General features: G+C 42.2%; 1 protein-coding gene across 2 annotated transcripts in view; it reads right to left on the bottom strand.

Annotated features, from left to right (window-relative positions):
• The window catches only part of ank3b (ankyrin 3b), a 200930-nt gene that overhangs the window by 153754 nt on the left and 24134 nt on the right, over positions 1 to 23042 (bottom strand). The window contains exon 1 of one of the 2 annotated variants that reach the window (XM_072668031.1): positions 15347 to 15755. The exons of the other annotated variant lie outside the window; for it this stretch is intronic. Coding sequence (XP_072524132.1) covers positions 15347 to 15415 — 69 coding nt within the window. The 5' untranslated portion in view covers positions 15416 to 15755. Of the gene's footprint in view, positions 1 to 15346; positions 15756 to 23042 lie in introns of those variants that run through there. 2 annotated transcript variants of the gene reach the window in all.

Genomic DNA, 23042 nt, shown 5'->3' with positions numbered 1-23042 from the left:
CAGCATTTCTCCAGCACTCACACACAGACCAGCAGAATCCAGAACACTGCTGGGGTCTCTGTATTGTGTATATATATATATTGCGAAGGTATATGAAATGTGTAAGTTGGAATTCGGGACAGGTGGAGCATTTTCAACTCCCCAAACACCACCTACGCCAATCTTTAACGGTAGGGCAGGCAAGTTCAAAACTGCAGAGGGTGGCCGTAAAAAATATGCTGCGTATAAGTTCGGTTTTAAAGACAGATTTAAATGTTAACCCTTTAATTCCAAAGTAAGAAAAAGATGATACTTAATCTTTTGGACCTCTTAGTTCACTCTCCTCCTTCAATAACATGATTTCTCATTCTCATTTTACATTAAAGAAACTCTTATTCAAAGCTAGACGTATGAATAAGATTATACTTCACACTACAGTGATCTTTAATTGTTATTCTGGTGAACTCAATCAATAATAAGCACTTAGCAATGCCTTCTGAATGTGCACACTCACCATCTATCACAGAGCAGCCAACAATAGAGCCATCATCATGGCTTTTTATACGGTGATAGAAAACACCCAACAAGCCAATGCATTTAACTATGCACAGTGGAGAAGTAATCCGGTGGTAGAACTCAATGAGAGAATGAATGTACAGTTTACAATAAGGTAGATACGATCAGCTTATAAATGAAATGGGTTCAAACGACTGGGATATAGGGTGCATCTTATAAATCTCTAGTCTTGTGGTTAGACTGCCATTGTTCATTTATGGTATTTGACTGATGCTCTTATTCAGAGAGACTGGGAACCCATCTGTTCGATCAACTAGACTGGACATGGTGGTGTTGTTACCCACTACACCCCTAACCAACCACATAACCATTTGTTTATACAGAGTATACAAAAGTATACAACCTCTGTAACTCTTTACAGTTGTCTTAGGTGTACGCATCTGACAGACATGCATAACATCTCAGCTGTATTTCCGTTCAGGTTCACATATCAGAATCAGAATCAGAATCAGAATCTCTTTATTTCACCAAGTATGTTACCCATACAAGGAATTTGTCTTGGTGAGAGCAACACGCATGACAAGTAACAAAGAAACACAGAACACAGTCTTAAACTAAAGGAAAATGACACTAAACAATAAATAGGGTAGGGGATAAATTAAAAAAAGTAGAAAGTACTAAAGGTAATAAAGGTAATAAAGAGCTGAAAAATATATTTACAGAAAAGAAAAGGAAAAGGAAAGGAAAAGGACATCTGTACAGGACTCGTCACCGTGGCTGCCATCCTCGGCGCCATCTTGGATCGTGAATCAGTGCTGTGTTAGTAGCACGGCAGCCAGCATTATGTGGAATGCAGCTTTTATTTGGTTAAAGGGAGACTCAGCGTAATTTTGTTAAAGAGGACATCCACCCTCGATTGCAGTAAGTCACCCGCCACACTTTTGGGGGGTCAGGGCATAGTGAGGAGCTGTCACAGTGGAATGGCGCTAATCAGAAACTTTTCTGATTCATATGTCACCTCGATTTCTAGTGGGAGTATTGAAATTTGGGAGGTTGCTGTCTGTGCCGCTACATAACAGAGGAAAAATACACTTAATTTCTCTATTAATTAAGGCCTGATGGAGCAGAACTACATTTCAAACCAGTTGAGGGGACACAAGCCAAGGTGTGTATTTTATTGACATACAACGGCTATTGTTGGATAAATCACTTGAAAATGAAAATGTCTGTAGATTATTTATGTGGCAATTATTTAGACTTTACTCACGCTTTTAGATGCTTACAAAGTCATTCCCAGTGGTTTGGTGTACTGAAATTCAGTATTCTAAAGAAATTAGTTGTTTAACAACAGTATTATATTTCAGGTGTATTCATACTGGGCAGGATGGTACATGTAAGGCATTGCAAGACACTTTTTAACCTTTATTAATATTACCAAAACTCAAGACTACAGATTCCTAATCCGATCTAGTCATATTTTAATTGATCAGGTATCAGCTATATTAAATCCCAATCCTGCTTCGATACTTTGATTTAACCACGGTGTTCAGAGCGCCATCTGATGCCCTCAAGGCTCAAATAACGGACATTATTGCTCAGCCGGCAGCAGTGCGGACATTCTCAGAAGGTAAATAACAGAGTTTAGAGTCTGTGTTGTTACAGTGTTTTTTACAGTGAAAAACACAACAATCTAAAACTATATAAAACTATTACTGAACCGCTCTGTTTTACCAGCGGGAGAACCGCACACGTTTTTAAAAACGGTTCCTAAAAATAAAGTAATTTTACTTGAATGTTAATTACATTCATAGGGCTGTTTTGATTAATAAAAACTAAGGGAACTAACTTAACCTACTCTACACACATGTAGATTTTTTATATCACAATTAAAATGGCTGTATTTATGATGTGACATATCGCTGCCCCTAGTTCTGACCACTGTTAAGGTTTGATAATTAAGATATTGTGAAAATTTGGTGGAATTCTCTAATAATAAGATAATACACACAGATTGTAGGCTTTAACATTCAGTTCCATTAACTCCAAACACATCCAAACAACGTTTAAGGTAAACCTTAGGTAATCCACAGATCATGCTGCACTGCTAGTGTACACTGCGGTAGATGCCCACTGCGTCAGACACTGCAGTGAAAGGGTGAAAGTGTTCAATTCTACATAACCACCTCCACTGTAGGTACATGTATACCTTGCCCTAATAGACCCAAGGCAAACTGGTGTGAACATTTTTCATATGGATGTACGAAACCAAATGTATGTTTCGCAAGAAATGCACTTAACAGCTTTTTCCCCTCAATATATCACAATGTTGAATTTTATCCTCTAAGAAAATACCAACATGTCCTCCTGATTGGTGTAACCTGAAATCAATGGCTGTATGCTAATGACCTGTGAGAGTGCATGTATATGAGCTCCAGTGCTGACGCAGTGTTCTGTAGCTGCAAACTTTGGTCAAGTCAGCAGTTCAGGCTCATTCTACCACCAGAGAGTATTGTGTGCGCAGGAACAATTGCTGTAAGCACTTACTACAACACGTAGCAAGGGGTGTGTGACGGAGATAATATAGTAAAGCAAAACCAATTCCATTAACCTTTGCAACAACAACAAAAAAAACTGCAATTTTTCCTTTCTTTGCATTATTGAGCCCCTCCGTGTTTGTTGGAAGAAATAACCTGTAATCTTGGCATCTACTTATTAGAAAAGTAAGCTGTTTTTCCTGGCTTTTGCTGTATAAATCAATGCTGCGAGGTGCAGTGCGGGCCATGGAAACCCACCGTGGGCTGATGAGTGTGTGTAAAAGGTGTTTTTTCCAGTGCTCTCATTATCAGCTCGGAGTCACGATAACAGCACTCCATGAAGTGGTGGAGCAGAGAATACAGTCAGAGGGACTGAAAGAGATTTTTACCCTTTTCTCACTCACACACACTCTTACACACACAAGCTCCTACAGAGAACCATGACAGGGTCTGTTAGCTCCCAGGAGCTTTTTCCAAAATGGCACTTTGCTGTTTTTTCTTATCCTCTACAGGGAAACAGGACATGTGGGGAAAGGGAAAGGAAAGAGACAGAGAGAAAAAAAGGAGAAAGGAAGAAGAAATCAAATAAAGGCCAATCCCTGACATTTACATCACATACGATTCTAAATATTGGAGGCTATGCCAAGCTAGCTCAGGCAGATGGTGACCCCTGGTTTACTCTGCATGTTTCATTCTCTAAAAACATCTAAAAATGTTGATTGTGTATTAAATGAGTGCATTTATTGATCACACTGATTATCAGGCAATAAACGGAAGCCCAAGAGTCGGCCTTCAAGGATTCCAAATAATTCTTCAAATAATTTATTATACTTAAATATGTATAATAATAATACAAATACATGTGCAAATACATATGGACAAGTAGGATAATTTATTGATAAAGAGTCTCAGATTCATTGAGGTCATTTGAATCAGCCCTTTATTTTGCACACACTGAGTAACAATTCAGTGTAATAAACCATGTTTTCTAACTCCAGTACTAGTACAGTACAGTATTCAGAGTCATCTTAAATCTGTGAGGGTTAGGATTTTGAGGATGACTGTGCACAGGATAACGGTGAAAGTGTATCTTGTCTACAAACGAGCCTTTTCTTATCTGCTTTCCAAGATTTTCCCTGTCCTGAAATCTTTGACCTCATCAGAGCTGACTGCCATGTGCTCCCACGTGACAAATGGGGTACTTCTAGAGTTCTTTATTAAAGACTATATAAAACCATGACAAGTCAAAGAATTGAGGCTTCGGACTAACGTCATGTTCCCGCTGGAAGACGCCCCCTTTAGTCGGACTAAGTGGGAAACCATTCTGCAACATGGCTGTGTTTATCAGGGGAAGCAGCCAAACCAGCATTGACACAAGTGATTATCTGCTCAAGTTAAAGGAAGTTTGACTCAAAAACAGTCCATCCAAATTACTAAAGAGCCAATGGTCCATGGACAGCGATGTGTAGCCAGGAATGTCCAGTTAACTGATGCTCAAATCACTCCCATTTAGAGATTAAAGCCTCATATCGCAGTAAATACTGTTTTCAACTGTATGTGTGTCAGGCACATTGAGCAAACTGCTTCATCCAGGTCTGCATGCCTTTAGACAAAACAAGACAAAAGCAGTGTGCCAAATATGTGATATTCAACTCGCATATCAGGTGGATCCGTATTTAAAGGACACAACATAAGTCCAGTCTGGTCCTAGCTTTTGGACTTGGAGTGGACTTGTTGCACAAGCTGTATCCTGTCACTGTACCACGCTTGAATTCACTGAGCTCCTGAAAGTGACCCATTCTTTCACAAATGTTTGTAGAAGCAGTCTGCATGCATATGTGCTTGGAGTTATATGACCTGTGGTCATGGATTTGTTTGAAACACCTGAATTCAATGATTTGGACGGGTGAATGAATCCATTTGGCAATATAGTGTACGTGTGCACTCACAGGCAGTCAGATTTCAATAGGGAGGTATATTGGACAAGATGCAGACATCAGATGCACACCCTTCTACAAACCAAGCAATGTCGAGTACAGGAAGACACAGCCCACATAGGTGATGACGTCAGGACGTAGCAAAGTTCTTTAGAAACTACAAATTTAACCTAGGCTAGTTTGACCAAAGCCTGAAAAACATGGTAACTACTAATTTAGTTGGTTTTATTTTGGATGAAGATCGATGTTTAATAGCCTCCTGATGAAAATGGAAATACATATTTCTCTTTCATGAAGAATCCTGTTGACAGGGGTGTGGTAGGGACCTCAAGATAGCTCGGAGTTAGCTCGGAGCCAGAGAATGCCTTAAAACAGCTCTGACAATACGAGCTAACTGTTACATAAGACTTCACTGAGACATATCGATGTTGCTCTGCTGAGGCAAGCTGCTAATATTATGCTGTTTGACACATGTAATTTCAAATCAGCAAAACATACAAACAATCAAAGCTGGTCTGTTACGATCTAGGAGCAGAGTCACTTGGCCCGAGGTGCTGCTGCTTAAGCAGCAATACATCTTGGAATTTGGACCCCAGTGTTTTACATTGACCAGGCCAAAGATATACTGTGGTCCCGTTCTGTTCTCATGAACCCAAGCCAAATTCTGCATTATGCGCAGTGTTTGCCTCAGCAGAACCCAATATGGTTTGACAAAATGTGCAGGCTGGCAGCGAGCAATGCAATAAATAACAGTACAGTAGCAGATAGGCTACTTCTTTAATGGCTACTTTCATTTTCAATCTTGTAAAATTACTTACTGGCTAATCACAAAGGAAGCTATTGCTTCAGGTGTTTGGCAGAGATTTTTTCCTGCATCTACAAAATGGACAGAGATCACGACAAGGCCTTTCAATTACTGGATTAACTTAAACTAAAGTGGACTGGATTTATAGTGGATTTACAGTTTGGAATCCAAGTGGAGGAAAAAGATGAGCTTTCACCTTGGCCTTTTGCCAGAAACACCTATTACTTAGGCTCAGTTTTAGGTGTACAATTAGATCCTATCCCATCTGTTGCTGCTCCTTACTTGCCTTGTTTATTATTGCTCAGTTGATGACCACAGGGACCCCTATTGAACAGGTATTATTTAAGTGGTGAAGCATCCTTAACCGAGCAATGGCATGGTAGTGGGTGTCAGTGGGTGTTGAGGTGGTATGAGTGTACACTGTGCACAGAAACTGCAATGTGGCAAGCGTTTCCAATAAAATGGCCAATTAGTGTAGGCGTTTCTACAGTACCAGTCAAAAGTTTGAATGCATGCAGATCATCATCTTAAAAACATTTGATCCAAATGGGTATCCAGTAGTATCTCCAGTATCCAGTTATTTATTGGTCTTGCTAAATGAGTAAAACTGAGCTCATGTATTAATGTTTGTTAACATTAACTGTACATGCATGGTTTGAGAGGTATCCCACGCTCATACACACACACTGCCACTGTCCTACAGTTCAGGCCTACTTATGACCCACCCCCAACGAGCCACGATGTCCTAACTACAGTGGATACATGTGTAACCCCAGTGAAAAGGTAAAGGTGCACGTTTTTGTCACTGTACAGTGTACACTGTACAGCGAAATGTGTCCTCCGCATTTAACCCATCTGGTAGTGAACACACACTCACACACACACATGTGTTAGGGGCAGTGAGTACACACACACACCCAGAGCAGTGGGCAGCCAACTCCAGCGCCCGGGGAGCAGAGAGGGTAAAGGGCCTTGCTCAAGGGCCCAACAGTGGCAGCTTGCCGAGCCCGGGAATCGAACCCACAATGAACCCACAACCCACAGTGTCATCTTGTCTGAAAACAAAAATATGGTCATTCTATGGTCATCAAATGTTTTTAAAATGACGATGAACACAAATTCAAACAGGTGTGTCCAGACTTTCGACTGGTACTGTAATTAACTGAAAACTTAGGAGTAAATCTTCTCTGATCTTATTTAGATGATGATGAATGGGGCATGTCTTGGTGGGCTGCACCTCCTCTATTTAAGACTCCAGGTGGTCTTCTGCTGGGGTCCTGTTACCTCCGCTGTCAGGGAGGAGATCTAGAAAGCCTGGGAAATTTGGAGGCTGTTCAAACTCAAAATGCTTCTCCAGACTCGGCCCCTCAAGCTCCGGGCCTGCCAGTGGGCCGTTACTATCAGGTTCCACCAGAGAGACACCAGAGAGCCTGGGAACGGCAAAGCGCACGACTGGGCTTCCGGCGTGCCTGCTGCTGGACATTCCAACTAGGATTACAAATCTGGCTCAAATCTATGAAGCCGCACTACTGTGAGGTCTTCGTCGCTAAATGGCTAAAGATAAACCCCTCTCAATGTGTTTAAGAGCCTGAAAAGAACCAAGGTTTATGAGGATCTTTGAGAGAACAGTGCCTTTTTCTAAATAAAAGTTTAGAAAAACTGTCACAGTTTAAAAAAACATAATCTGCATAAAATCTGAGTAAAAGAAAAGTTTACTTTTTATGGAATCAGAGCCGTTGGACCTGAAGACATCTGCTATCCAGCGGCCGGGGTTTAAACACAACACAAAATGAACCACTGTCCAACACCAACAAGCAAACTGTTAATAAAAATCAATACTGTGGCTCTGAAAATCACACAATTTTACAGTATTGCAGTATCACAATACTCCAATTTATCAATATTTGTGTGTTATTTTTGTACATAAATTTGTACTTTGGAAAAAGGAAAAGCATCCTATAATATTAAAAGTAAAAATTTGTAAAAGCATTTTTATCATGTTTGAGACCAGAACTACAGGTGGCAAACCAGAATTGAAGGGCATTGTCGGGCCAACAGTATCAACAGTAAATACTGGATTGGATATAGAAGGAGATTGAATCTGAATGAATCAGATCCAATTCTGTACCAAATCTCATCTGAAACAGCACATGCTGACACTGTGTGACGGGCTGCTGTCAGCAGTAGTTTAAGTACTATAGATTCCTTCAGCGAAGCACTTTAATTAAAAGCAGTTCTTTAAAAGCTCAGGAGCTTGTATCACATGTAAATTAATTTAATTCAAACTATGCAATTAAGTAACAGACTATTAAGGATTAACCAAAGTGCAAACTATTGGCTGCTGGTCTCAAACAAACCCTGCAGTCATAGTGACTCTACAAAACCTGAAATTTCATTCTGGGACAATGTTTATTTACAATATGCAATACAGGTAAAGACAATCTGGTCAAGTCAATCATGCAGTCACTACATGCTGTACATAGTCATCCATTATTAATAAAGGAGACTGCTGAAAGAACCAATCAATGTCCACGAAGACGTGTGCAAGCGCATTAGCGTGTGATACCATCCAGCGCCATACTGATAATGTTGATTAATACTGAGAAGTCATTAGAGACTTTAATCATATAATAATAAAAACGATCCCTCATTGTCAGATGATGGGGAAGATAACGAATGCAATATCATGTCAACAGAGAATCAGTCTGGATGGAAAAACATGGCAAGGACACTGTGAAATACAAAACAGACTGAAAATCTATATCAGCCCGGCCTTCCAAAATTTATACTGCTGCGCTAATATGGAGGATGGGATTCTGCCCTGTTGAGTGTATCCAGAAATGGCAATGTAATGCCATCAGACTGCTTTCAGAGGCTCATTGCTGAAAAGCCCATTACGTCTCTAGGGTCCTGATTACAGTCGCCCATCTTCACATCAAAAGGCCATTGCCCCCAGGGGTCACCTGCTGTTAGTCGCCAATCAATATCAATGCCACGATTTTTCTGCTTGTCATGTTCAGATCCAGTGATTGGTGTGCAAAGAATCGAATCACATTACCCAAAAGAGTTGTTGTCTAAATACAGCATCTACCATCAGAAAGCGACTGCACAGGTTTGGTTTTCATGGGAGGTGTGCAGGGAAAAACCCTTGCTGTCAAAAACATCAGGGTAAGACTGAAGCTGACTAGTGAAAACATTGGTCTCATTCTGATAGTAGATGCTGTACTTTGACTTCAACTGTGGTAAGAGCGACCTGTAGATCCTGTGATGACATTCTTTACACATCTTGTGGTCTGTTTTGGGCTGAACTTGCCAGGATGGTTGGTTCTCAATTATTTTATGAAGGGTGGAACGGCTGATTTCTAATTGTTCTAAGCTCTAAAGATTTCTAAATCGTTCACCAGACTCATCTGCATACACATAGACCGATTTTCTTGTGTTATTGGCCTTTGAAATATTGATACTGTAGTCTAAAATGAAAATGAGCTCTTTAACCCATCACAACGTAGCTGCCACTATTCAAATAAAAAACTGAGAAGGGGCGAGGGGCTGAGTTCGCACCATCTTTCTCCAACAGCTTGTTTCAGCAAGGCAAGTAATGTGGTAACACCATGGAGAAGCCTGCTTATACCGGGGAAATAAATCAGCTTGCATTTCTGCTCATAAATCAAGGTGTGCTTAATATATTGCAAGGTACACAACAAACACAAACTGCAGCAATGCAATCAGGCGCCTTAATTATAATGTGCATCACTACTGGTGAATGTAAAGCGACTTATGGGAAAGCCAACATACAAACCTCATCACAGGGACAGTTGTGATTTTTCCCGGCAGTTTGCTAATTACTTCCGGCCCCAAGACAGCTTAATGACATCTTTGAAGAGACAAAAAACATTTCAGTGAGCATCGGCAGCTGGGGGACACCAAGGGAATGTTTGTTTTCCAGCGTCTCCGAGGCTTCACTCTGGCTTGGCCAGCGTTCTCTGCTCTAATCCGCCCTGCATTAAATATCTAATTTGACAAGAAGAATGCTCTCGCACTAAGAGGGCTTCAAGCACAATCATCCGCTCAGCCTCAGAGGCACTCTGGAGCTGGAACTTCACATAGCAGGATGAGGCACAGTAGGCCTAGCACAGTTAAAAGTCAGGGAGGATCTTCCATTTAAAAAAATATTCCATCCATTTTGTTTGCCAAAATGATTCACCATCATTAGGATAATCCAGGGCTATGCAGGCCTAAGGAAAGACACATGAAGCCAGCAGGAAGACTCTCGTTCCCTATATGCCAGAAACATGCCCGTCCACATTCCACCAGATGTCCTGCTTCACCTGAAAACGTCATTAACTAAAGATTACATACTTCCTTGCTCCACCCACACCCACATGCTCCACCCACATGTGTTCTCAGTGTCCAGTGTTTGTTCGAAGTCGCTCAATTACAATAAGTGTCCAGTTTAAACCTGAAACCAGGCATCCTGGAAACGATAACAATATACAGCTTGTCACAAAGCTAACATTAGCTCTAAAAATACTATTCTGTGTGACCTTATACGCGTACACCAAACAAGGTGATATACAAAAAAATTATAGATATCATGATAATTACTAACAATATCCCTATCCGATCCAGTGGATCAAGATCAGGGCCGATCCATGGATGTTTGACTGGAACGGTTATAGGCTATTTTAAGCTCAATCCAGTTCCTATCCTTGTTTCTTTACCACTGTCTTCTAGCAGAGAGCTCTCTGGCTTCCTGTAGGTGCTATATGGCATTACACTGAGTACGCAACAGTCAGGATTGTTCTCAGAAGGTCACAAGCCACTGTAAAGTCTGCAGTGTAAAGTATTTTACAGTAAAAAGTATTGCAGTGTAAAGTATTTTATCTGTGGAACTGCGTTTGTCTATTATTTTGTTGTCTTTGCCCATGCCACCTAAACCATGTGAGGAAATGCTCCCCTGCTATGCCTTTACTCTAGAACTATGGCTGGTAAGAAATGAAACTATAGCAGAAATGCTGTGTTTTAGCTAGAGGAGAACCGCACACCTTTCTTTGGTTTTAACCAGTACTGAACAGCATGTTTAAAACTGGGAGGTGTGGGCTAATACACACACATTCTAGAAACAACAAACATATCACTGGTTATATAGTTATTTCTAGAGCTAAAAAGATCGATCAGCTATGTATTGGTATATGCGATCGGCAATCATGCAATGCTACCAGGCACTGTTACATCAGTAGCTGTCAAAAACTATACCAGTTACCTAAAAAAAAAAGATTGGATTGGATCTGTAACAATACTTAGCATAAAGGTACGAAGATCAGACCTGGTACCCGAACTCTGCAAGATGCGGCGGCTACTCACTACTTCGGACAAGTGTGCTCACTGTCACTGTGTGTGTTTGCTCACTAGTGCATGGATGTGTGTTCACTGATGGGTTAAATTCCATCTGTGTCTAACACAAATGGTGAACCTGTGAAGGTGCTCGGACTTATAACACACTAAACCAGCTGAACTAACATCAAACTAAATTGTAGTTTATGGGCTGAGTGTAGATAAGTAGCCCAAATTCATAGACAGATTTGGACATTGTGTCCTTTTAGGGCATCTTACACACAACTTCGGAAGAAGCATCTCTAAACGCACATCATGTCTAGAATGTGTCAGCATAGCTCTGTACTCATTTACAGCCTGTAAGGGGCTGCCAAGGCTCACTTCCTGAATCGCTCCCTAATTAGAACGGTTGGTCCAGATAGGCTTTCAGTTACATTGTAAATGTCATACTGAGTGTAAGGTCAGATTGAGGTTCACAGCGTGTTTTGGGTCACTCGGATGCTTCTCCAAGTGAAGTGCCACGTCTGAAAGGTCTATGAGCGTCGTAATGAACAGTATATGCCCTTTTCTCTCTTAATAAACTATTGGACTCATCTCAGTCCAAACTAAAACTGAGGGACAGCACAAAGCACCTCTATACAGGATTTCACAACTGGAAAGGTCAGCTGGACGTTCATCAAGCCGATCAGCTGTAGGCCGTATTGTGTAGCTGGGATCTGTGTGAAAGAGACACAACAAAGCGGCCCTCTGGCCACATTATCAGACACAACATTCCTGCTCCCATAAACACAACGGCTGATCTTCATTTCTAGCATAAACATTTGCAAACCCGGTTCTCTTTGATGTCATTTTCTGATTTTATCAAGACCACCGCTTACGATCCATCCAGAAATAACCACTACAGCGCAGCTTAGATACATTTACACTGAGAAATATACTGGAAGTCTTTGGAATATGAACTAGAAGAGATATTTCCTGTTTATCACGCCAAATATACGCCATTTATAAATAGACTGGTGTTATCAACAGGGCTTCCCGGGAACAGTCAGCCAAACACAGGTTTCCTCTCTCTCTCTGTCTCGCTCTCGCATTCTCTCTTGCACGCTCACTCTAGCTCCTCAGGAGGGCCCTCGTCGCCATGGCTACAGCCATTACACACACCTGCCAGTGCTTAAGGTCCCCTCTCCACTCTCCAGCAGAAGAAGCTTAAGACACCTGTTTTTTCATCATCAGTGACCCAGACGCGTCCCGATGGCATTATGTTCATATGCAGGGTTTTCCGCCCTGCTGAAGCTCTGAAACTGAGCCTGACGCATGCATCTCTGGGCCAAACAACTGACCAGTACTGAAGTTATTCTGATTTATGGATACGACATATAACATTTTTATTCCATATTAAGTAGTTATGGCTGAGTTTTACCAATACTAGTCACATTAAGTTACACTACTTATGTCCAAATATTTGTGGACAGTCCTTCTAAAGAATGCAGTCAGCTAAATTGACACAGGTCCCTGCAGAAAAGTACGGCCAATAGAATAGGACTCTCTGGAGCAGATTAGCATGAATCGATTGGCACCATGCCTAATGCCAGGCATGGGCTAGAGGGGTATAAAGCTCCCCAGCATTGAGCTGTGCAGCAGTAGATCTGTGTTCTCTGGAATGACGGTGCTTTTTGCAATACTGGGGCTGGGGGTGAGGTGGGCTGGTGATCATCATAATCATGTTATAATATATAAAATATAGCCACTTAATCCTGATGTCCAGTGAACCTTTTTTAGTTGTCATGTTGTTAATGATACAAATGGTAAATCTGAATAAAATTAGTCTATGATTATACATTAACCTTATCTCAAAACTATTGTAATAGCTATCTGTAATTTCGCTTTTTAAGAAGCATTAAACACTCTGGTGACTACCACTGTGAACAATACTGACTTTGTCTGATTTAAACATTACATTACGCACAGAAATTGACATTATTTTATTATGGACCACATTAACTCTTATGTCTTATGATCTTTTTTCAGCTTGAATTACAGAAAGTGATGCATCGCCTTTTTTCATACTCACATGACAGCTGTACGTAGACGTACGTTTGACCCTTAGGGAAAGGGCAGTATACAGAATGTTAAGACCTTCAGTCTGTTAGTAGTCATTTCTCACTTCAGATGAGAAGTGCACTCCCGTCCATTACATTACACCCGCAGGCCTTTACACACACAGGGATACACACTCCACTCAAACGTGTCAGCTCGCCCCGGGGTGTTAAGAATGCATGGGTTCCCCACACATATCTCTTACTCTCCCTGAAGTGATGGTCTGGATCACCACCAAGCAGCCATTTTCTCCCCATCAACATGTGGGAGGGGCAGCCCGCCATGTTGACGGTCTAAGATTAAAATTAGACCTCCGAATGTAAATTTTACAGGCAGAGACAGTAGGAGAGATAGAGAGACAGATAGCTAGTTTGCAATGTTAATAATGCTACAGTCCATATCAGTGGGCTTTTGACTGATCTACTCATATCTATTCTTTATGGGCCTCAACATTTGTAGGGAAGCCCTCCAAGAAATGTAATCTGAAGTTCCTACCCTCACTCTTAATTGCTGGCATCTGGCTGGACAAAAGACGCCCGACTGTCATTCAGCTACTACGGACCGTCTTTTGTTTCTCTTAATCAGTGCCCTGGCTGGTAAACAATACTTCTTGACAATAACAGGTCAGGTCAGGGAGTAAGCTATGAACAAAAAGGAGTACAAGCTCTCAGAATGGCGTAGCTATTGTGCTCCAACAATACGCACGCTTTGAGACAAAAAGAATCCTCAGGAGTGGATCGTAGTGTTTCCGAGCCATAGTGCTTGAGGGCTATTAATTGCTGCACAGAGTTGGTTCAAACGCATTAGCAGTGGATTTGAGGCTTTCCTGCTTGCTGAGAGTGATGGCTCTAGCTGAAGTGGTTACAAAAAGCTCTTAGATGAGCAATACTTTTTTAAATGGTCTCCTAGAAAAAACTGACCTTTATACAGCATGAATGATTATGGAAAACTCTTCAATGTTATTCTATATTTGTAGTAAATTTTCATAAACAAGGCTTTCTAAACGGGCCATGGATAATCAGGTGATCAACACAATTCCAGCTTGGGAGTAATATCCCTGCATATTACTATGCTTGGAGCTGCTATTTCTTCACTGTGTGTTTGGCAACAGGTTGGAACAGCACAGAGCGACGGAGAGAGGCAGCACAGAGAGAGGCTGCACGGAGAGAGGCTGCACGGACGCAGCGAGGAACACACGCATACTTGGAATTCCGGACTCCTTAAAGAGCATATCAGAAGTGACAACGACTTTGTTATTTACTGGAGGGCATTAATCCAAATACAAGGCAAACGAGGGGAAAATGGCGCCTGTTGAACACAAAGGGAATTCCATGAATTCTCGGAGCGCTCCGTAGCAAGCAGTGGTGGACAGAGTTGCGAGCAGCAGCGGGTACCAGCCAGCGCCGACTCCCAAAGCTGACTCACACAAAGCGGTACTGCCAATACTTCTGAATGGGTGCAATTAAGCTGATTATACTGCCAGGGCTGAGACAGAGAGAGAGAGAGAGAGAGAGAGAGAGAGAGAGAGAGAGAGAGAGACAACGAGAGCGAGAGGCGCAAAAGGCACGCTCCACACTGGATGTACTTACAAAAGGAGCAGGCATGACATGAACAAAACAGTCCTATTGTCTCATTCTTTCCATTCCTTGGTCATTATACCCTGATTTGGAACCCAACTCCAAGTGCAGTCGTTCCTACAAACGTGCTGAAAACATGAAGTGGGACAAACACAGATTAAGAAGCCACAAGATTAAAAACTCAGAGTCTTAAGAGGGGTGGAAAAAACCTCTAAAGCAGGCTTTATTCAAAAGAGCAATAAGAAGCTGACCCTGTGGAGTAGTTGGATGGCGAACAAAGAGCTGCGAGTATAACTCGGGTCATTGGGAGGCGGTGGAAGACCCCTGGTTCCCCCTGAACAAGTGCAGCCTCAAAACAAAACCATGTCACGGAGAACACACCCCTTTTCAGCTCGGCTCCAGAACAAAAGAGAAGCTTCTGTCAGATTCTCCAGTTCTGCTCTTCAAAGACAACAACTTCACCACAAAAATGACTCTACAAGTCAGCTCTAAATGACAAATGTAAATGAAAGTGTGCTAATTTCCAGCGCTCACGCTCTACAAGCCAGGACTTTAAGTGGACTTTACCTTTTTGCCCTTCTTCTTGCGATGGGCTTGCTTGCCAGTGCCCTTTTCCTTGGCTTCCTCACTCATCATTTGCAGAAGGTTCCCCTTAGATGCTTTTAGTCCAACATGTAGTGAAGTACAGGATGCGGGAAACTCTTAGTCAAACCCACAGGTCCATAAGAGAAGTCCTGCCCGGTTGTGGTGTATCTCCTCAGCATAAACACACTCCAGCAGCACTTCAGCTGCTTTTCTCCCAGCTCCTACACACTCCACAGGTCAGCAAGGAGATCACTGAGACTGAGGAAGAACTGGAGGAGTGGAGTATCTGGTGGAAATCAATAAATCCACCCCACTGATGTTCTGCTCACCTTCTCGACCAGCAAACGGCTGGCTCCACTGCCTTACTGGTGCTCCACTCTAAATCTAAATGGTGCTGATGGAGACGCACGCTCTCCCTAGCAGCCAAGCGCAGGGAGGGAGGGTTAGCGAGGGAGGGGGGGGGTGGTATGGAGGGAGGAGGGAGATTGAGAGGGTGAGGCAGTAGAAGGGGAGAGAGAGAGAGAGAGAGAGAGAGAGAGAGAGAGAGAGAGAGAGAGAGAGAAGAGGATACATACAGGGTGGGCGCACAGGGAGAAATTGATGGTTAATTAATGGTTAATTAATGCTTATTGCCGGGGAGCCATCTCTTGCCGTCTCCGGCTGGCTTCTCCAGACGTGCTCATTAGCAAGAGGCACCATGTCCAGAGATTTGCCTCAGACTGATTTGATTATTTTGGTACGTTTCGGAATTCTAGTGCATGAAGGAACGCAGTGGTAGACTATATACAGACTATAAAAAAACAAGTAATAAAAGTATGATATTTTAATAAGAGTAATTTTTATTAATATCATACTAAGTACTTTTCTACACACATAATCACTCCTAGTCTCTTCCAGAAAAGGAAGAGGCTCTCGAGCAATTTCAGCTAGGATCAGGTTACCGGATCAGGAGGAGAGTGTGTCGCCCCAGCCACATCCCCAACAATCTTGAAGACAGACAACCAAGGCGCTAAACATATCTGCCTAATGTCGTCTCCACCAGAGGACAGTAAACACAGAGTGTGTCTGTCTGACAGAGCCAGACACCGGCTGTGTTTTTCAGGGAAGCCGTGGAGAATCACAGTTTTTGCTTATTCCCACAGTGTGAGCCTGTAGACCCTGTATTTAAGCCTACACTCTCATAACTGCATTACTGATATAATTAACATCAGTTTTTATAGGCCCTAAAATAGAACCCTGTGGAACTCTGCAAGTCATGCTAAGTCAAATGGCTCTCAATTCACAATAGTTTCTACATTAGGACTAATACCTGAAAAATAAACCCACGGTTTGAACTGGTTAAACTGCCAAAATGTGTTTTTTACAGAGCAGCCAAGCCCCAGCATGTGTGTTGAAAAGTACCGATACACGCCATCTCCAGCCAAGCGACACACAACTGGTCTCATGTTTTTTGAAAGAGGCTAGAGAGGCTGAACCAAAGCAGCCCAAATGTTCCCTACTTCCATCAGCCACCTACTGCTCCTACACCTAAAACTAGGTCACCACACTACTATCCAGCTTTCATAATTAATATTTAACCGCCAATATTTGTGGACCTCGGCAACAGGAAAGAAAGAAGGATATTCAGTGAAAGCTGTTACGCTGTTCAATTGTGTGGACTGGTGATAACACCACTGATAAGAACACCAGAAGATTTCATAACTGTGCTCTGTAAACACCTACACTACATAATGGTTGATGGCCTGGAACATTTCCAGGTTATTTAATATGTAATTCTGTCACAAATTTAGATTAATAGCAAAGCACCTATTTCTGATAAATGGTCCTTTAACCACCGGACTGGCACTGCCCCACAGTTCCACACCAGAAGTGACAAGTAACCAAAATCCCATTTTGCTTCTCTTTGGATGTGCGACTGACAGTGAGAGGAAGTGATAAATGACAAAGAGGACGCTTTTCCAAATACTGAAATCCTGCTGCTCCAATTAAGCTACAGAGGCCGCTCCATTCTGCCCTCTGCTGCCCACTGAGTGTAATGACATAAACAAGCCCACCTTCTACTTCACCAGACGGTAGGCCTGATGCTGTTTGTGTATGAGCACGGAAGAGCCACTGTAGCACATTCAAATGATCTGTGTAACACATTCAGTCATGCCGGAAAATCTGCACACCCCTTTCACCTTCTCCACGTTTTATTAGGTTACAGACTTATTCTACGATAGATTGAGTTCATTTTTTGCCTCAAAATTCTACACACAGGTTGATATCTTTATATAGGGATAACGTATCTGTACACACCCTTAGCCTAATACTTGGTTGAAGCACCTTTGGCAGCAATTACAGCTTCAAGGTGTCTTGGGAAAAGAAGCTACAAGCTTGGCTTGGCTACGAACGTTTGCCCATTCCTCTTGGAAGATCCTTAGGTTGGATGGGGAGCGTCGGTACACAGCCATTTTTAGCTTCTTCCACAAATGTTTGATTGGATTCAGGTCTGGGCTCTGGCGTTCTCTGAAGCCACTGTCATGTTGGAAGGTAATCCTTAGTCCTAGTCTGAGGCACAGAGTTCTCTGAAGCAGGATTTCTTCTCAGCTGCATTTATCTTTCCCTCTATCAGGACTAGTCGCCCCGGTCCCACTGCTTAAAAACACCCCTACATCATAAAACGCTGCCACCGCCGTTCTTCGCTGTAGGAATGTCACTACCCATGTGGTGGGAGTGGAGCCTTTTCGTATTCAGGCCAAAAAGTTCCTTAGAACAGAGAATCTTGTTTCTCCTGGATTGAGAGTCCTCTTGGTGCTTCTGGCAAACTCCAGGCAGGCTGTCATGTGCCTTTTAGCAGGGAGAGGCTTCCGCCTCTACTCTACTATTAAGGTGTGATTTGTGGAGTGTTGCCTGGAGGTCTTCTGAAAGGTTCTGTCAGAGTGACCCTTTGCTTCCTGCGCATCTTGCTGGACAAGGCCCGTCTACCCCGATCGCTCAGTCTGGTCTAGGTCTAGGAAGTTTCTTTGTAGTTCCCGCCTTCTTCCATTTACGAATGATGGTGGTCACTGTGCTTTTTAGGACCTGAAAAGCTGCAGCAACTGTTCTGTACCATTCTCCAGATCTCTGCTCTGACACAATCCTGTTTCTAAGGTCTGCAGAAAATTCCTTTGCACTGTCAACTGCGGGACCTTACATAGGCAGGTGCCAATGTAAGGTGCCAATTGGACAATCATGTCCAATCGATTAAATGTAACTCAAGTGGACTCCAATTAAGTTGTATAAACATCACCTAAAATGCACCTCAGCTCACTTTTGGGTGTCATATCAAAAGGTGTGCACACTTTGTGTGTATATAATATATTTTGCATTTTGATGTTTAATTAATTATCACAAATGTCCAGAAACCTGCAGACGTTGCTAAACAATAAACTAGGGCTCTGTATTGGCAAGAACCTGGTGATATGATCTGGTTCATGATACAGAGTTATGAATGAATACATTGCAATATACTGTAATACTGTAACGGCAATACTGCAAACAAGGCGAGAACTGTCATGGTATAAAAAACACACCACCTTGTTAGCACCACATGCTAAGACGTAATACAAATGAAATTACGCTGCCCAAGACACATTTATTTTTTAATAGAATTGAACTGATTAATCTTAGCAGCTACAATCACAAGCCAATGACCATCTATGTGTTCTCTCCTGACCTGAACATAACATTGTTACTGCTGTCGCCCCATTACCTCTGTGCTACTCGTCGGCCTCAATTCATTCTGGCAGTACAGGCTTTCACTTTTTCACACCCAGGCGAAGTGAGCGAGTCAGGCTGGAGCGTTTTCACACTGCCCTTCTGGCCCAGCCGTTAGGAGCAGGTCCTAGAAACAAATACCTCTTCCTAATCACGTCAAACCCTTTTTTGCTTATTATAAGAAGGTCAATCTGACCATTTTAAAGATTGGCTTGTTTGATTTGAAGAGATTAGTGAGATTCTGTCATGCAGGGCTTGTGTACTGGGATCAGAGTCAATGCCACTCACACAGATTGTCTATATGGCCATGCTGGGGCTGAGTACTAGAAAGAGTCAGGATAAAAAAACCTACTTGAAAAAGTAGTGATTTGGCCAAAATACAGTACATACAGTACGGTACGATACCCATGTATTAATCAGTTCTAAACCTCTGCTTGTGCAGAGTAGTGTAGTAGTGGCATAGTGATTAAGGTCAGGCAGCTCCTCAGGTTTGAGTTTGACTCCAGCTACTCAAACTGTGCTCTACTACCGCCAAAGAAACTTAGCTACACTATATGTCCAAATGTTTGTGGACACCCCTTCTAATAAATGCATTCAGCTCTTGTCTAGTCCCTGTAGAGAAGTATTGCCTGTAGAATAGGCAGAGCAGAGCAGGTAAACATGAACCTATTGGCACCATGCTGCCTAATGACAGGCGTGGGTTAGAGGGGAACAAACCCCCCCAGCATTCAGCTGTGGAGCAGTGGGACTGTGTTCTCTGGAATGAGTGTGCCCCATCCAATACTTTTGAGATGAGTTGGGGAGTTGGGGATGGGGTGGTGATCATCCAACACTGTGACCTCACCAGTGCAATCAAATCCTCAGAGCACTGCAGCCTTCCCTGGACAGCAGAGACAGTTACTCCAACAAAAGCAGGATAAACTCTTTTTTTAATAAGCTGGTGCCCCAATTCTTTGTCTGTTTAGTGTACCATACTTCACAACGTTTGCTGGTTTGTATGGTTCTAGATGCTGGTCCAACTTAGTCTTGGAGTCTGTTGACATGCTTGTGGACAAAACCAGATAAACCATAAGATCTAGATTTTGTCTATATGTTTTGTCAGCCACTACAGTTAACAGTATGGCATACAGGGTCAGAACCACTTAAGCAAGCATGACAAGTACAGACAGGCAGAAAGACACATCTCTTGTTGAGGTACATCACTTAGCCTAAAGGGCTTACCGTGCACTTGGAGCAGTCTTAACCCTCTTGATAATTAAGACGTCCTCCCTATTCATAACCCTCAATGCCTGTAATGCTTGCTTTGTGTTGGCACATGTATGAGATAAATATTTTGAAGGGGTGTGTGGTGCTCTGTGTAAGCTGTGCCTACCTCCCAGAAACCTTTGAGTGCTGTTTAAAGTACTGCCATAGTGTGTTACAACTGAGATATTGAATTATTCAGCTTTTGCAATGTGCTATATATGTACCTTTGCAGTGCAAACAGCACGTTTCGCTGCACGGGTACTCGAGTACGAGTTGACTGTTCCAGGTGCCCGTATTTGAACAGTAAAACTGATGTGACTAGTGAAACACACAGTTTAGTGAAACACTGTTAACAGGAATCTAAAATGTGACTGTTTAGATTTGCCTTAACACAAGTGCACTGCCAATTACACACTGTTAAGGATATCAATGAGAAAGCTAAAGTACTGTATATGCAATACTCAAGTTCTGTGAGCAATGCTATACAAGAACCACTTTTTTCCCCAGAAAGAACCATATTAAAAGAGATACGTGAGTGTGCTCCTTTTAAAAGTAAAAAAAAAACCTTTACTAGATGGCGCTGTACCAACGTATAGATTGTTGTCACTCCCAGAATTTCCTAATTTACATTTACATTTACATTTACGGCATTTAGCAGACGCTCTTATCCAGAGCGACATAAAAAAGTGCTTTGCTATTTACCCATGAAAAACCTCAGCTAGTTTGAATAAACTAATAATTTAAAGACACCTCTAAGTTTAGACACTACTAAACACAAGTCAATAAGGTGAACACTCTGCTATTCGCCCAAGTATTCTCGGAAGAGGAGGGTCTTCAGTCTGCGTTTGAAGACAGCGAGTGACTTTGCCGTTCAGGCACCCAGATGAAGCTCATTCCACCACTGTGGTGCCAGGACAGAAAAAAGCCTGGACGCTTGTCTTCAGTGGATTTTGAGGGATGGCGGGTCGAGCCGAGCCGTACTTGAAGCTCGAAGGGCTCTTGGTGCGGATCGGCTTTTGCCATTGCCATTCCCATCAAGTATGGAGGGGCTGGTCCGCTCTTGGCTTTGTAGCTACAGGAAGCTTTATTCATCTGACAGTGTCCATGACCACTGGACTATGTATTCCTCTCTGGACTAATGAAACACATATTTAATGTGCAACTTAGTTTTACTACTAAATGTTCCTTCATGCTATTTATTTATTTAGCCAACAGCTGTTTACCCTGTTTACACTGAGTAATGCTACCTTAACCTTATCCGAAGTCTCAAAGATTCTCTCCGGGAATATTACATTTGGTCAGAATCCACATCCCCAGTTCCTGTAAGAACATTTTTTTCTTACACACTCGGTATCATACCACATGTCACGATCTGATAAGATCTTGGACCATTTTCAATGTTTAACAGATCTAAGCAGTGTAGTTTCCCACGCTCCATGTAAACATCCTCAGGATACACAAGGCAAAAACTGATCCAAGATTACAACTCATGATCTAAGAAGTATGTTGGATCTTACCCATTTCACCTGTTTGCACACTCAGACGCTGTAAATAAATAATAATAATAAAAAAAATTGACATTGCCAGTTCCCACATATTATCTATCTTTACACTAGGGCTGCACATTATATCGTTTCAGCATTACCATTGCAATGTGCGCAATAGTCACATCACAGAATGTGCAATGCTGGTTATATTGTCAAATTATATCAAATACAAGCTACATGCTACTTATTTGCTGCTTGATACAAAATGAAACTCCCAACTATTCTCATTTTCCTATACATGGCAGCCAGAGGCAGACTATATCTACACAATATCATTTATTGTCCCTAAATTCAGCCATGTCACTCCACTGCTGTGTTCTCTTCACTGGCTTCCTGTAGCTGCCCGCATCAGATTCAAAACCCTGGCCTACAAAGCCAAGAACGGACCAGCCCCTCTGTACTTGATGGCAATGGTCAAAAGCCGATCCGCACCTAGAGCCCTTCGAGCTTCAAGTACGGCTCGGCTCAACCCGCCATCCCTCAAAATCCGTGGAAGACAAGCGTCCAGGCTCTTTTCTGTCATGGCACCAAAGTGGTGGAACGAGCTGCCCCTGGATGTCCGAACGGCCGAGTCGCTCGCTGTCTTTAAACGCAAACTGAAGACCCTCCTCTTCCGAGAGTACTTGGACGATTAGAGTACTATGGTCACCTTATTGTCTTGTGTTTAGTAATGTCTAAGCTTAGAGGTATCCTTTGAATTATTGGTCTATTCTAACTAGCTAAGGCTTTTCTTGGGTAAATAGCAAAGCACTTTGTAAGTCGCTCTGGATAAGAGCGTCTGCTAAATGCCATAAATGTAAATGTAAATGTAATTTATTTCAGTCCAATCTTAAATACATGGAGTGCGTTAATAATAACATGACATGCTGGATCACTTACTTTCGGTGAAAACTCCTTAATTTTTAACAACGCTAACATGTGTATACGCAGCTAATCACCACATTATTTCCAGCACTGTATTGTACGTTAGGTTTGAAATTAACTAAATTCTCTCTTTTGATAGTTTTATTGACTCAGGATCAACGTTCGGCCAAATATGTAAAACTAGATGTCTTCAGATATTTAGGGTGTGGGTGTTTTACAAACATTTAATATCCCAATAAGTAATGGCATTAACAATATACAACATTTATCTTATATTATTTTGT

Source organism: Salminus brasiliensis, chromosome 22 (genome assembly GCF_030463535.1).
Source record: "Salminus brasiliensis chromosome 22, fSalBra1.hap2, whole genome shotgun sequence".
NCBI lineage: Eukaryota > Metazoa > Chordata > Actinopteri > Characiformes > Bryconidae > Salminus > Salminus brasiliensis.
Note: the sequence above shows the minus strand (reverse complement) of the source record. Positions and strands in the feature narration are given on the sequence as shown.